The sequence below is a fragment of the Chelonia mydas genome, chromosome 2 (assembly GCF_015237465.2).
Source record: "Chelonia mydas isolate rCheMyd1 chromosome 2, rCheMyd1.pri.v2, whole genome shotgun sequence".
Classification (NCBI taxonomy): Eukaryota; Metazoa; Chordata; order Testudines; family Cheloniidae; genus Chelonia; species Chelonia mydas.
This window is the reverse complement of record NC_057850.1, coordinates 161,082,465-161,097,163: the sequence shown is the minus strand read 5'-3', so window position 1 is coordinate 161,097,163 and position 14,699 is coordinate 161,082,465. Positions and strand designations below refer to the sequence as shown.

The 14,699-nt window shown below is 40.1% G+C and overlaps 1 protein-coding gene across 5 annotated transcripts in view; it reads right to left on the bottom strand.

Moving 5' to 3' along the window:
• The window catches only part of GRB10 (growth factor receptor bound protein 10), a 197,843-nt gene that overhangs the window by 28,526 nt on the left and 154,618 nt on the right, over positions 1-14,699 (bottom strand). For all 5 annotated transcript variants that reach the window (XR_003564824.3, XM_043540444.1, XM_007061333.4 and 2 more), the window contains one exon: positions 6,506-6,662. Coding sequence is in view for 4 of the 5 variants with exons in the window: in XM_043540444.1 (XP_043396379.1) it covers positions 6,506-6,662 (157 nt within the window). In the remaining variant the exon portion in view is untranslated. The remainder of the gene's footprint in view (positions 1-6,505; positions 6,663-14,699) is intronic.

The window sequence follows — 14,699 nt, the reverse complement described above, 5'->3', positions numbered from 1 at the left end:
TAGCTGTGTAGGTCCCAGGGTATTATAGACCAGCTGGGTGAGGTCATATCTTTTATTGGATCAACTTCGGTTGACAAGCTTTCAAGCTTACATGTAGCTCTTCTTTAGTTCAGGGAAATGTACTCTGAGTGTCACAGATAAATACAAGACGGAACAGATTGGTTGCATAAAGCCATAATTCGCCCCATCCCCCCTCCACAACTGGAGAGGTGTTAACAGAACACTTCACCTTGAATGGTCCCTTGAAATATGTGTTACCTACTTATGCTAAACAATCTGTTCCAATTTATATTTAGTTGTGACACTCTGAGTATGTTTCCCAGACCTAAAAAGAGCTATGTGTAAGCTTGAAAGTTTGTCTCTCTCACCAACAGGAGATGGTCCAATAGAAGATATTACCTCACCTACCTTGTATCTCTAATATCCTGGGACCAACCACTGCTACAACATCACTGCATACAACATGTTCCCTATTTTTTAGACGGTTCATTATCAAGGTTTCTAGTATATAACTAGGAACGAGCAAACCAAATCAAAAACACAACTGACCTGAAACTGCCTAAAATTCAAGCCTCTTGTGGTTCACAGGAGTTTGGGTAACTCCTTCCTCACTTCACTTTCACGTGTCTTTGCACTTTCAAGGTTTCAGCCAGGACCAGAATTATCAAGATAGCATGGGAAAAGCTTCTCTTGTGATAATTTCAAGCGCAGTGAAGAGCAAAAAGTGATTGAAATCTCAAAAGCAAGCATATTCTTGCATGCCTTTCCGTTTAATTTAGTAGGCTCAAGTTAAGATTTACCTTTCATTAGTAATGATCCACTGGAGGGCCAATTGTCTTTTCCCCATCTGCATTTGGCTCAACTGTGACATTTCATTGTGGACTTTAGAGGTTTCCAAGCCTTTGAGGCCACCAGATTGGATTACTGCACTTCACTCTTCATGGGGCTACCCCTGAAGATCATTTGGAAGATACAGCAAGGGCAGAAAGCAGCCTCCTTTTCAGTGTGCTAGCTACAGAGAGCATTTCACATCTGGGGGCAGATCCTCAGCTAGTGTAACTTGTCATAGCTTCACTGAAATCAATGAAACTGTGACACCTTATACCAGCTTAGGATCTGCTCCATAAATCTCCAAATTCTTCACTGGCTTCCGAATGTAATTTGAAATATTGATTTTAATCTATAAAAAACTATGCTGTTTGGGTCCTGGCTACCTCAACCTTTCTCCAACAGGGTAACAGATCAGTGGGGTGTTTTTCCCCCCATGTAGTCTTTTAATTTAAAGATTACAGACTTCATAGAGGGTTGCACCCTGTAAAGGGCCTTGGGTTCAGGCACTGCCTTTCCTGGTTGATCTTACAGAGCTTAAAGTCTTTCATCTTTCATGATACAGTGTCAAGCTCACATCGATTTTAAGGTAGTCAGAATATGTATCTTGCTTATTCTGAGGAAGTGTAATTTAGGCCAGCAATGTGGCTTGTACTTTGTCTTTTAGTTTGTCTAAATACACCCCATGAATGTTTGACGGAAGTATTGTGTAGAGATGAATAAACTTGTCTCCTTACCAAATTAGTTTCCATCTACCTCTGAAATTTTGTGGTGGCATTTCTGCTGAAGTAACGTATGTGACACCCTGGCACCCCCTTATTCACCATGGTCATATAATTAGCATATGTTTTGCATAACGCATGCCTTGTGAGGTATCATTCTAAGTCTTGATCTGCTAGACATTAATATCTCGTTGGATTGTGTGTGCTATCGTCATATGTGAACGTATGAAGTTTGGCTATGTATGTGTTACTGCAACATGTTGTGAGGTTGAAAACACCCACAAGCAGCCTTTGAGGTACAATAGTAAAAAGGCCAAGCAATGTTAATGGCTTATTGAGGAAATGCACACAAGCACAAGGATTACCCCAGGAACTGTGTACAATAGAAACCTCTCAGAGATAGTGCTACACAATGGGAATGATTTGATCCAGGTTACAGCAAAAGAGTTTTCCAGCAAGTGGGAAGAAGATATAAAAAGGGAAAATGACATCATGATGGTACCTCACTCTCCCAACACCACCACACCTGGAAACACCTGAGGAACAAAGGCTGAACAGGGGGTAGTGATGGTCCCAGGGTAAAGGGATTTATAGCCTGTGTATGAAACCTGGGAAACCCAAGCTGCAAAGGAAAGGCAGTTTGTGTCTTAAGAATCTGCCAGCCTGTTTATCACTCAGGGTGAGAATTTTTGCTAATTCATATCCTACCTATCTAGTATGTTAAAGCTCAGTTTGCGTTTTTGTTTATTTATAGGTAATCTGATTTGATCTGTTTGCTATAATTTATAATCACTTACAATCTATCTTTTGTAGTTAATAAACTTGTTTTTGTTTTAATCTAAACCACTGAGCTTTGACTGGAATGCTTGGGGAAAAATCTCTGCTTGGTTACCTCAAGTGTGCATGGTGTGCTTGGTTACCACAAGTGTGCATGGTCCTCTTCACATTGAGGGAGAGGCAGACTGGGTGTTAAACCCATATACTGGCCAGATTTGACCAGGGCAGGATGATTCTGCTTCGGGGTCCTAAACTGGGAATCTGGTGGTTGGAGAGCCTGCATGTAACTGCAGCTGGCAGTGTGTGAATGCTGGTGAGAATGCAAGCTTGGAGGGCTTTCCAGCTTATTACAGCAGCACAGTTGGAGAGGGAACCCAGGCTGGTGGGAAAAGAGCTCAGTTCCAGGTGGCACCCCAGGGGAACCCGTCACAACATAATCTGGATTTTCATGTTGATGATACAAGCCAACCAGAATTTGAACGTTTTAGCAGATTTAGATGTTGAGGGGAAACAAACCCACAGCTGTCAGTGTGCTACATCTTTACACAAGTTGCAACAAAGGACATTCCTTCTCTTACTGATTAATGGGATGAGGCTTTCTACAAGTTACTTGGCTATGGATGTACCAACACAACAACTTCAGAGATACACTAAATTTTGGCTCCAAAATTAGAATCACAAATGTGTCTTGAGTGTTATTAAATGGTAACTCACAACAATTATGTAAAGTTATTTGTTTTATCTGGTTGTTTCATGCTTTTCCTCAAGAAGTCAAACATGCTACTCTTGTGCGTCAGCATGCACAGTCTCCTAGCTTTAACCCAATCGCAAACAAGGATTTAATTCCACATTGCCATTATACATGGACAAATTACAATCGTTACAGGCGCCGACTTTCCAAAGTGCCGGGGGGTGCTAGAACATGATCAAAGAACATATTTTCATGACCACTTCATTTCATCATCGTCTTTATCAGACATTAACAAGAAACTGAAATAACTCAATTCTCTCCCCTTTCAAAAAATAGCAGGTAATAGTGAAGCAGAAGGAGAGGAAGATGGCAACCTTCACGTGGTCCTCCCTGTTAAGGGCTTTGCCACAACCAAAGCCATCAACATGGTGACTGATGGCCTTGCGGTCTAAAAAGTAACTAGAAATGGCCCTCTTTAGGTCAAATATAGAAATGTAGGCTCACACCTTTGTGTATGTCAAATCAATGTAGAAGGCCTCGCTTCTGCAAAATACAATTACCTGACCAAGCTGCTATACAAACAGAAGGACTAGTAAAGCAGCACACAAGGAAGACACTCATTTGCAAGAATGAGCTAGATTTTCAGAGCTACAAATAAAATGTTTGGATTAACTCAAGTTTTAGAGTTTAATGTCAGATTTTAAGTAAAGTGCAACGTGACCTTAGATGCCAGGAATCTAAATGGGTCTGGAGGCTATATCAAAAACATTGCTTCTATAAACACAGTTTTGGATACACAAATTAATTTGCATGTTCAAACAGCTATTTGCAGCAATTTGCATGTGGAAGTGTTCTTTTGGCGTACAAACGAGCGTGTATGCGAAGTAAGCAGTCTGATTAAGGTCCCTTTGATAGCAGGAACCTAAAGTATTACCACACTAACCAGCGAACTCTACATTCCAAGAAGTTAAGTCATGCCACCATTGTGTGATACTGAACTGATTCTACAAAGAGAGCTCCTATGTAGCAGAGCAGGTTAGGAGGAAAATTTAAACTAGTAGGGGGCCACCGTGTTCTTGGATGACTTCAGAGCCACGTTCTAAACTAAAACATTACTACTGCTACCATCTGAGCAACAGCTAGTTTTGTCATAAAAATCTTCCAGAAATGCGTTCACAGAGCCATAAGAATCACTTACGTTTTCTTTCCCCTCACCCCAAAACAGCTGGAATGATTGTTTCACATCTCAAGTGTACCTAGATGTATTACAAGAAACCACATCTGTAGAGGGAAGGTTTTCGAGTATGGGGCACCTAATTGTAGATTGAACTGTGGGCTGGTGAGAGAAGACTATGAGACCACTGCCACAATCTGGCAATATCTGAAACATGCACATAAAAGCCTCTAAGAGCAGCCACCCAAGTGCCAACAAAATTTGGTTGCATAGCAAATGTGCTAAATAAGTTTAACCAAAATTGTGCTGGTGATTTTTGGGGGATGGGTGGTATTTGAATTCTCCTGCGCATGGTCTTTAGTGCAATATATATTTTGAATATATAAGCCTCCACTCTATGGAACAGACAATTCAGATGAAGTTTCTTTCGGGTGGCAAACTGCATTCCTTTTTTATCTTGGATGCTCTTTCAACTTTGAAAAAATTACAAGAATTTATACACTCTCAAATCATGAAGTATATTTTTAAGACCTGTAACATGGATATACTGGCTGGCTAACCCTGGAACACTCTTTTCGGAGTTATTTTCCCCCATGGAAAGTTTCATTATAACTCAAGTTGCAGTTTGTACATTGCACTTCACTGAAACAATCTAGGATTTCCTTTGTGCTTCACTATAAAATGGAGCTCCGCTATATGCAGATTCTACTGTATATAAATTCAGACTGATAAGTATCTTGCTCTTTTCCCATCATTGTTAATTACCAAGTTATTTGTATGTAAACAGAAGCTTTTGATTTCCTAATCAGTCTCCTGCCCGATTCATTCAGAGATGTCACACACCAGAGTTTGACAGCACAATTAGTCACCATGGAAGCTATTGTGATGTCACAAACACTGAATTGTGGCATCACTGAATGAATCTGGCAGGAGAAGGATGTTGATTACAAAGGAGAAGGCTTCTGTTTACACAATACCTTGGTAATCAGCAGTGATGGGAAACGAAATATAGAAAGAGTGCCTGGCAGTTTAATGAGCATTGCTAAAATTAAAATTTTAATAATTTTTTCCCCACATGTGGATGTGGTGCTTTAGACTGACAAAATGTAGCTACTGTAACCTACACTGTCAATTTTGTCTTACGCTATGAACAAAGCTGGAAGCTGTCATTTTACATGAACCAGGTTTCCAAGTGTATGGAATAGTTAGTCCTATTTTTACACTGAAAAAAGGAATCTAACTGGAAGAATTTGGTAATTGGGTTAAACTGTAAGACATTTTGGAGAGTAAACTTGCAGCACAGTAAACTTCTGTGTTTAATAGCATTCATTTAGGGTATCACAGATCCAGCAAATCACTTCTTTCTTTATTTGTAAAGATTGAATACATTTCAGATTTTTAAAACACTTTTATAAACCACTGATAGCGTTCATTAACTGTAATCATGAGCACTGAAATTGTGGTTTGCTTATTTCTGCTTGATCATAATCACCATTGACTTTTTTTTTTAAAAAGGCAGCAATTCACCTCAAAGTATATTATTTAACATTTCAAATGACATTCTGTATCATATACAATTCTGTATTGTTTCAGCAAGCTATTCACATACTGCTTATTCAAAAGTTGCACATCATGGTGCTTCTACTAAATCCATTCCACAAAATAAGAGCAGACGCCAGATTAAGTAGCATGAGATTCTTTCAGGTACTGTAATTAAACCAATTCCTAATGTTATTTAATTCCCTGCAGTTCTTCCTCTTGCTGCCTTCTTGCCAACTGTAACCATGGCACCTTAATTTCAATCAGTTGGAGTAGCTGCTGCCTAGAGAGTGCAGATGCCAGCGCTGGTCCAGGAATTGCCAATCCCCTGTGAGTGGCAGTACCAATACTTTCCCCTCCCTGAAGTCAAGTGTATTCAGCCCCCTCTCCTTCCCCACAGTGTACCTAGCTTTCATAACCATACTGTAGGTATGCAAGGTTGAGTCTGTTCATTCAGGTCTCCCAGCTGGTGATGAGCTGAGCTGATTCGCAGGGCCAGTACTCTTTAGGGATCAAGCTTAATTTGCCTAAGCTGTTTATTTGCTATAGCCTCAAAACACAGCAAAGTAAGAATAGCATGAAGACTAGAAAAAAAATATATTGGAGAGTTAAAAATGATTCAAATGCTTAACACGCATTAGTATAAAGCACGCAAGTGATTCCAGCTCACTTAAAAACCTTTGTCCATAATGAAGCAATTGTAAAGACATCCATATGGTTATAATACACACTGTATGTTCATAGTTAACATTACCATGCTTGATGGTTCCCTACCTAATCCTAGATGAGGGTGATGCTCCACTAGGGTCCAGCTGTTATCATCCACACAATGACTTTTGTAAACGAGCAGCTGGCAGAGGTCCCTGGCTGTCATGTCTGCTAGAATCTCGATCACTTTGCTTGTCCCATCTTCACTAAAGACTTTTACATCCTGCAACATAAAGGATACACTTACAGATCAATGGCCTTGTGTTCTGAAAATATGCAAACCCGTTACCGTACATAGCTTCCCTCCTTATAACTCCAGGAATCTTAGCAGACAGCACAAATGACACACATGATTTACTTTATATTACTTTCCCCTCATCCCCTTTACCCTCCCCCCGCACCCTGGCCCTAAAGGAAGGTTGAGCAGCATTAATATGAACATGTACCAAGAAGGGGAGAGAGAGCAGAGATTCCTTATGCAGCAGTATACAACAAGCATAAATGAAATAATACCAATGTACTGGAACGTTTGGCAAAAAAACAAATAGAAAAAAAATCTAGCTTGGGGGTCGACTGAATTTGAACATTTACATCAAATTACGCTGAATTCTAAACATTAAAAATGGCTCCCTTGCTCAGGGCTAACTTTTGATTGTTTCGCCTTTCAAACTTCCACTTGCAGTTCATCCACATATGAATTAACTAGCATTGTCCACACATTTCTCTGTTCCCCCTGAATTCTCTTTCATCTCAGATTTAAGGAGTTTGAAATCAAATGTGCATACACTGTACATTCAAAACATTAATGGAGATAAAGAGAACGTGTCAGAAACCTCCCCCCAACCCCTGAATTATACAGATGCTTTCCCGTTAGCATTGTTCTGCTCAAACAATACACTTACTGCAAAATTGTTTCCCCATATAATCAAATTTAGAGTACTAAGATTTATTTTAATCCCAAATTAAAACATTCTGCATCCTAGCAAGAGAGGACATTGATCTAGCAGAAACCTTGTGGGTAATTTGATATGGAAAATCTTACCTCAACAGCACGTAAAAGGCAGCAGTCAGAAGAACAAGATGGCATTTTAAATATAGATTGCCTCTTGAAAGAGTTTGTTCTCTGCCTCTTCCAACCCTTTGCAGACTAAGCTGCACACTCAGGGTGTTCTGTAGTGTCAGTGGATTACTGTACTGTACCTGTCACGTAGCCCCTGTTCTGGGTACTGTTTCTGGGGAAGCAGACAACTCTTCCAGAGCTCCACTCAAAGGGTTACACACAATCTTTTAGGTAGTGAATCAAACCACACTGTGTAGACCAATCCTAGCCCTCCCTGTGACTGATGTAATCATTTCCCACACACTATCAGACTTCCAAATTATTCCCCCCAGTAAGAAAAAAATTACGAAGGAAATCTTTTTATGAACACCCACAAATGTTTAAAACCCCTCTGATCTTAAAAAGTTCAAAGGAAAAGAACGCAGAAATCCCAGAGCCAAAAGCAGGCATGTCCCCTGAATTCTGATTTCTTTGCCAAATCTCTCAATAGCCCAGCCTCACAGCAGCTGATGTCATCTACATGCAACTTAAGCACTTGAACTTCTAGTCTGCTCGCTACTGCTACCTCTTCCTTCTTCCTCGCCGGCTTATCCCCTCCCCCTACTCCTTTAACTAAATGCTGGCTTAGTGGTCTGAGTTCTCATTGTAACAGACTGTTGATTTAGCAAGTGGAATATGAGGGGCTCATCTCAACAGCTCACTCTCGTGCTACAGGTTAGATCTGGCACTAGATTATTGATTAGGTACAGTATTTCCAAGAACCTACGGTCTGACAGCTATCCAACACTTCCCTTGCTACTACCCTCCCCCTTTGCTTTCCCATAGCTATGTACAAATTCAAGCCCAGCTAGGGAGGAGTTAAAGCTTAATCTAGCTAAAGTGACTCAAACCCATGCATTCAGGAAACTGCTTCATCTGACAGCAGGGATGAGCCAGCTCTTTCAGAAGCAGGCTCTGAAGAGGAGGAGGGGGGAATCCCGGTTGCTGTAGCTCTCTGGAAGGTATGCACTCTGTACAATGTTACAGCTGCACTCAGACTCCTGGTAACACTTAACCAAGTCATAGAATTCCTAGCCAGAAGACATTTGATGGGTTTTTGCCCCTCTGTTTTGTGTCCCTAGACAAGTCTATTTTCAGTAATTAGCACACATTTTACAGTATAAAGGTATTATCTCCACATAGCGATCTCAATCTTGAAATACTAGCAATGTTAGAAAACCACTCTGCCACAATGAAGTTAGCTTCGAACAGAGGAAAGGGATGTATCTATGAGATACTGAACAAAAATACATCATTCCACAACATGGAAACACAGTAGGCTTCCACGTTTACAGTCTGGATCTGATCTTAAAGAGAGAATCAACTCTTTTTTTTTTTGCAGGGGGAGAGGGGAATGGGGGCAGGGGAAAGAGAATCCCATATCCATCTTAAAATGTCGTACCTATTATTACTACAAGTAACATACAAGAGCAGTATAACTGGGGGGGGGGAGGGATATCTACTTTCAGTTGGCTTTGTGTATCTGACCTTGCTTTCTGTAGTGGAACAAAACCATTTAATTGAACTTCCTGTCTCATGAACTAGCCTGCTGACATCACTCGTGCACTGTGGAGGGGAATGCTCACGCACTCTCTTTCCCAGACTTTGCAAAGGGGTGTTCTACAAGTAATGGAATAGAAGAACAGCTGTTGTATCAGAATCAGGAGCACAAGGGGAGGGAAACTGCCAGGATCCTGGTGGAGAATGGGAAAAGACCTTTTCACTGCCTGGAGACTTGAACAAGCTCAGGAAGCACCTGGCAGCGTAGTGCAGGCTGTCCATCCCTTGTGCTGCCTGTGAGACCCAAGAGAGATGTAGAGCTGTTTTATCAGGAATGTCTAACAAGCTCTTGTGCAGCATAGGGAGAAAAGTTTTGAGTCACCCCACACTTTGTATTTCCAGCTAGGGAAAAGCCTGCAGCAGTAAAGCCAAGAGGAGAAGGCAGCAGCCTCTTTACCCTGTGCTCTAGCACCTGACCTGTACTGAAATGCTGACCACATTACTTCTGTGCTCGTCCCATTTCCTTCCCCCACCTCACAACTTCAGCTCACGGTCTGTTGCTTTTAAGTGTGTTACACCAAAAAGCTCTTTTGAGATAGGAAGTTTGCTGAAGTCTATTCAGGCTCAGGGCAGGTCTACAAGTAAAACACTGCAGCTGTGCTGCTGTAGCACTTCAGTGAGGACACTGTGCTGACGAGAGAGCTTCTCCCGTTGGAATAAGCTACCGTTTCTTGGGGAGGTGGAATACCATGTCGATGGGAGAATTCTCCCATTGACACAGAGCTGTCTACACTGGGGAATACACTAAGAGATGTAGTTATCCTGACCTAAGTTCCTCGTGTAGACGTAGTCTCAGATACACCTCTAATATTTCTGCAATCCTTTTTTCCTGTAGCTATATACTGTAGAAAGAACCCAGGTATTCCCTTTTGGATGGCTGCATTAGATAAAAGCAGGAAATTCATTCATTCTGTTTTTTAGAGCTTCCTTTATTTGATATATTGGGGATTTGGAATGGAGTGGGTGGACAGAAGGGAACAAGTTACATTTCACTATTGATAAAGCAGCATAAGCAGGAGAGAACAACTAGAGATCACATGCCACCATCGACACTGAGACCATAACAGACCATACCAATAGAGGGACAAAATTGCCTGAATGTAACCCTACTACAGACAGCACAAGTTAATCAGGTTTTGTAGAAACAAAGGAGAGCACAAGGAGGTGAAGCTTAAAATCTTTAGGGGTGGGGTGGGGAAATGCAGTGTTAACTAAGGGCTTTTGTGAAGGGAAAAGAGGCTATTGAATTAGAGTTCACGGAGGTGCCCGCATGAATACTGTATATTAAGACAGAAATTTATATTTTAGGAAGCAGGCTTGGCTGCTACAGCAGTTTTATTATTTTTGCCACTGTTTCAATGATAAAAAGAGAGCACGGGTACTCTCCCACTACAATAGACAGGCCTAATTTTAAGCCAGCCAGGAGTGATCAGTGAGACAGCTAGTTTTGATTATTTTTAAAAAATTATTATTACACATAATGGCTTACACATTATTATTATTACACATAATACAAGCCTGTAAGTGCTCCACACGCAATCCTATTTCTGCTATAAATCAGAGGGTGCCTCATGAGCACAGCTGATATTGCACTCGTGACCTAACTAAAGGAAAATGAATCAGTTTCTTCTGTGAATAAAGCACTCTCCTTCTAGCAGGTAGAAGCTACAGACACACTTAACAGAAGTCCAGAAAAATCAGTTTTAAACAAAACTTTTACTCTGCCATCCCCCTCCCCCGAGTAAAATGCAACACTTGGAACAGTGACTTACAACAAGGCCTCAGTTATGTCAGCAGCAAGAGGTACCTTCCATTCAAAATCAAGGTTAAGAATGTTCAGCCAATCGGAGCCTCAGATTGGCTGCACATTCAGTGCTTTACAATGCAAAGGAACAGATAACAGACTGCGCCGTTGTTCTATAAAGAATTCTTTTTGAACAGACTTAAAAATTGAAAGCACTTTAACATACACCAGTGTAGTAGTTTTATATTATGACTGATATCCTCCCGAACACCTCACCTTCCAGCCTATACTTTCCCAGTAGCAACTATGGTTCTTGGTTACATGAAGTAACGAGATCATTAAAAGGGACAAGATAAAAATAAACCCAGTTCAAGGTCACGATTAGATTATCTTCCTCCATCTGCCCTATTGGTACTCCTAATTTCCTTTCCTTGGGAACAAGGGTTTTTATATTTATCATTACCCAATCATCCCTCATTGCCTGCAGTTCCCACTGCTTCACTCTCTTTGGTTTTGTTCTGCTATATGGCCAGGTCCACCCTAGAAAAGATTTGCCAGTACAGCAATGCTGGCAAATCCTCAACAGCTGATCCAGTCAAATGCACTTTTTTGCCAGTAGGGCTTGTACAAGTTTCTCAAGCTATATTAAAAAATGCTATATAAGAGGTAAGCATTATAATTAACACCAGCAAAAGCATTTTTATACCAGTATAACTGCACCTACCCTAGGGCTTTTGCAGGTACAAAAATCTCTTATAAAAAAATATCACATCCATAATCAACGTTACACTGGCAAAAAGTTTCTAATGTAGACCTGGCCTGAATTTTCTATCCCTTTACTTTTGAGGCTGTACACAAATTTAATCACAGATGAATTTACACCAATGCTAACTAACCTCACAACTCACTGTCACCACTCATTATGTGTACAACAATTTAAGAAAGGCATACAAGGGGATGGATGGATCTGGCTAGCCAAAAGACAGTGAGCTCAGCTTTAAAACTAATGTATTAAATGTTCTGGTGGCTCTGCAAATGCTTCACTTTTCTCAAAGAAGTAGATTTGGGGATCTCCATAAACTACCAGTATATCCTGAAGAACTACCTAGTTCACTTGTTATGTGCAAGCTTCTCATGAAAACACCACAAACAAAAAGAACCACTTCAGTAGGTTTTGGATCAGATTCCTCAATCCCCCAATCACTCTCCTAAATCATTTAGAAATTAAAAAAAAAAAAAAAAAAAAATCCAGGTAATAAGATGACCATACTTGCATTTAGATTTTTGCAGTTAGCTGATACAAAGCAAGAACATCTGCTGATTTATTACAAAAGACACACGGGTACTAACCACCATGGTTATGATTAAATTGCGAGTTTTCATTGTAAGCCTGTTTTCATATGATAAGCTTTCTGGAAAACTTCCAAGTTTCCTCAGCCTCAAAGTTATTTTAATTAATTTTTTTTTAAAATAACGAAATTGTGGAGTTTGAGTTGTGAAAGCTTTCAGAGTCTTAATCCCATGTCACTCACTGACAATTTGTCAACGATTGTAGATTCTAACTTTGCATGTGGATTACCCTTAATGAGTAGTACATCCTCTGCTTGGTTCAGAGAGAAGCAAGAAGGGGAAAGTGTTCAGATTCAACAGTGGTAAGCCTTTGATAAAGAGTAACTTTGAGCACGCTCGGCAGATATCTGAAAATATTTTAGCTCTGTCTAGCATAGATCCACACTGTGGTATTATAGTCCAGTTTCCCTAACTTGCTCTAGGGGAGTTATCTACCTAAGATACTTATATTGTCCATTACGCAGTGTCTCAGCACCTCACAATCTTTAATGTATTTAGCTTAGAGGAGTAAGAGGTATTTTAAGTGATTCACTGAAACATGTATGTCAATCCTATAATTTTTCCGCTCTGATTGTTGTCGCTTTCTGACTCCAGTCTTGCAGAGGGGGAAAGAAATCCTCCAAAACAGCAGCACTAGCAATAAAGGTGTGAACTTCAAAGTCCGGCTGGGACCATTTAAATATCATTCATTGCACGGTGTTTTCTTTAGCAAGAATCATGCAATAAATATTGTGTGGAACCTTCGTACTGCAGCAGGGTTTTTTGCATGTAAACATCCAAAAGCCAAGAAATGCCAAGGTTAAGGTTCTCATAGCAACATGAAGTCTCCTACATGGCACACACCATATTTAGGTATACATTTAACAGCCCATGTGCAAAGGAGGAGAGTTATTATTATAAGAACCAAGATCTTGGTATTGACTTCCATGTTTGACTATTTAATCTTAACATTGCATTAAGTGAGCGAGTGTTTAAATTAAGAATTCAGTGTTGTTTCCACCCCCTACTCCTCCGTTCTGCTAGGTTACCAAGTTTTATGTTCCTTCCAGGATTCAGAGGAACAATTTGACTTGGAAAGTGGAATCTGGGCACGTTCCAGAAGCTCAGTAATAATCACGTACTGATTTTAAAAAATTAAACATTTTCCATTAGTAACCACACAATGACACTGTGGGTACTGCACCCCCATATTTAGAATAGGAAATTCTAATAACCATACATATATTTGAAAATGTATGACCAGTTATGAAGCGAAAAACACTGGGTACTTAATGACTTCCAAGTGAACAAATATGTCAATTAGTCTCAGGATTATGTGCCGTGTCGGCATTCCAATTATAAAGCTGCTCACCTGGAATGTTTGAGGGAGAGCACAGTTGAATGACCTTATGCAACTGAATCATACATGGCAGCATCCAAGTTGTGAGCTTACAAATACTAAAGGGCTAGGATATGGTCACAACAAACTAAGACCATAGTACTCACAATCATTTTACCCCAAGTGATGAACTTTTCATATTTAAAACTGCATTCTACCACTTACATGATGCAAACGTGTATATTTGCAACAAACAGTGCACTGACTGTCCCCAGTGTTATCGCATCCCTACTACATCCTCCTTCCCAAAACTCTCAGCAGCTTGATAAGCCAGCTGACCCTCTACACTTTTCCCACTTATAAAATTCAGAGATGCAGATGGGAAGTGGGGTGAGAAAAAAAGCAGCTGTTCCAAATTATAGATCAGGCTGAGAAATTAGGATGAGGAATAGAGGAGAGAGATAGAATTGAATGTTCTCATTCTTGAGCACATCACCAGTTTGTGTCATGCATCTACAAACTTTACCAGCAATAATTTATATTTTCTTCCAGATCATTGATAGATCTATTGAACAGCATTGGGCCAAGAAGTGATCCCTGTGCGTCCTTATTAGAAACACCCCATTTGAGTATTCAGTTGTATTGGAGATCTAGTGATAACCAGTTTTTAATTCATTTAATGTGCACTATATTGATTTGGGATTCTTGTAACACAGCTACGTTACTATTTATGAAACTTGCCAAAACTTCAACAGTACGTTACAGGTCATCCCACATAAAGGGCAAGCTTCATACAGTTCACTTTATATGCATACTGAAATTGTTTGAAAACATTGAGTTGTACAAAGTTTTTGGGAGTCTAGATTTCTGATGTAGTAAAGAAACATAATGAATGTCTCCTTGTCTAGTTCTCCTACCACTCCCCGCCCCCAAATGTAGCCACCCTGGCACCAGGTTTGGCTATTAATCCACAATCCAGTTTTTCTACATAAACTAATTATGTATAGAATACCAGCCCCTTTCTTAAAAGGTGTAGCCACTGTTTCACATTTTGGAAAATGTAATTAAAATAATTAAACAGCTTTGTCTGGGATTAACCTTTAGTGACTATGAAAAATTCCTTACTATGAAATCTATTTCTAAATATTTTACCCTCTTCCCCAGTTATTTACCCCAAACGTATTATCAT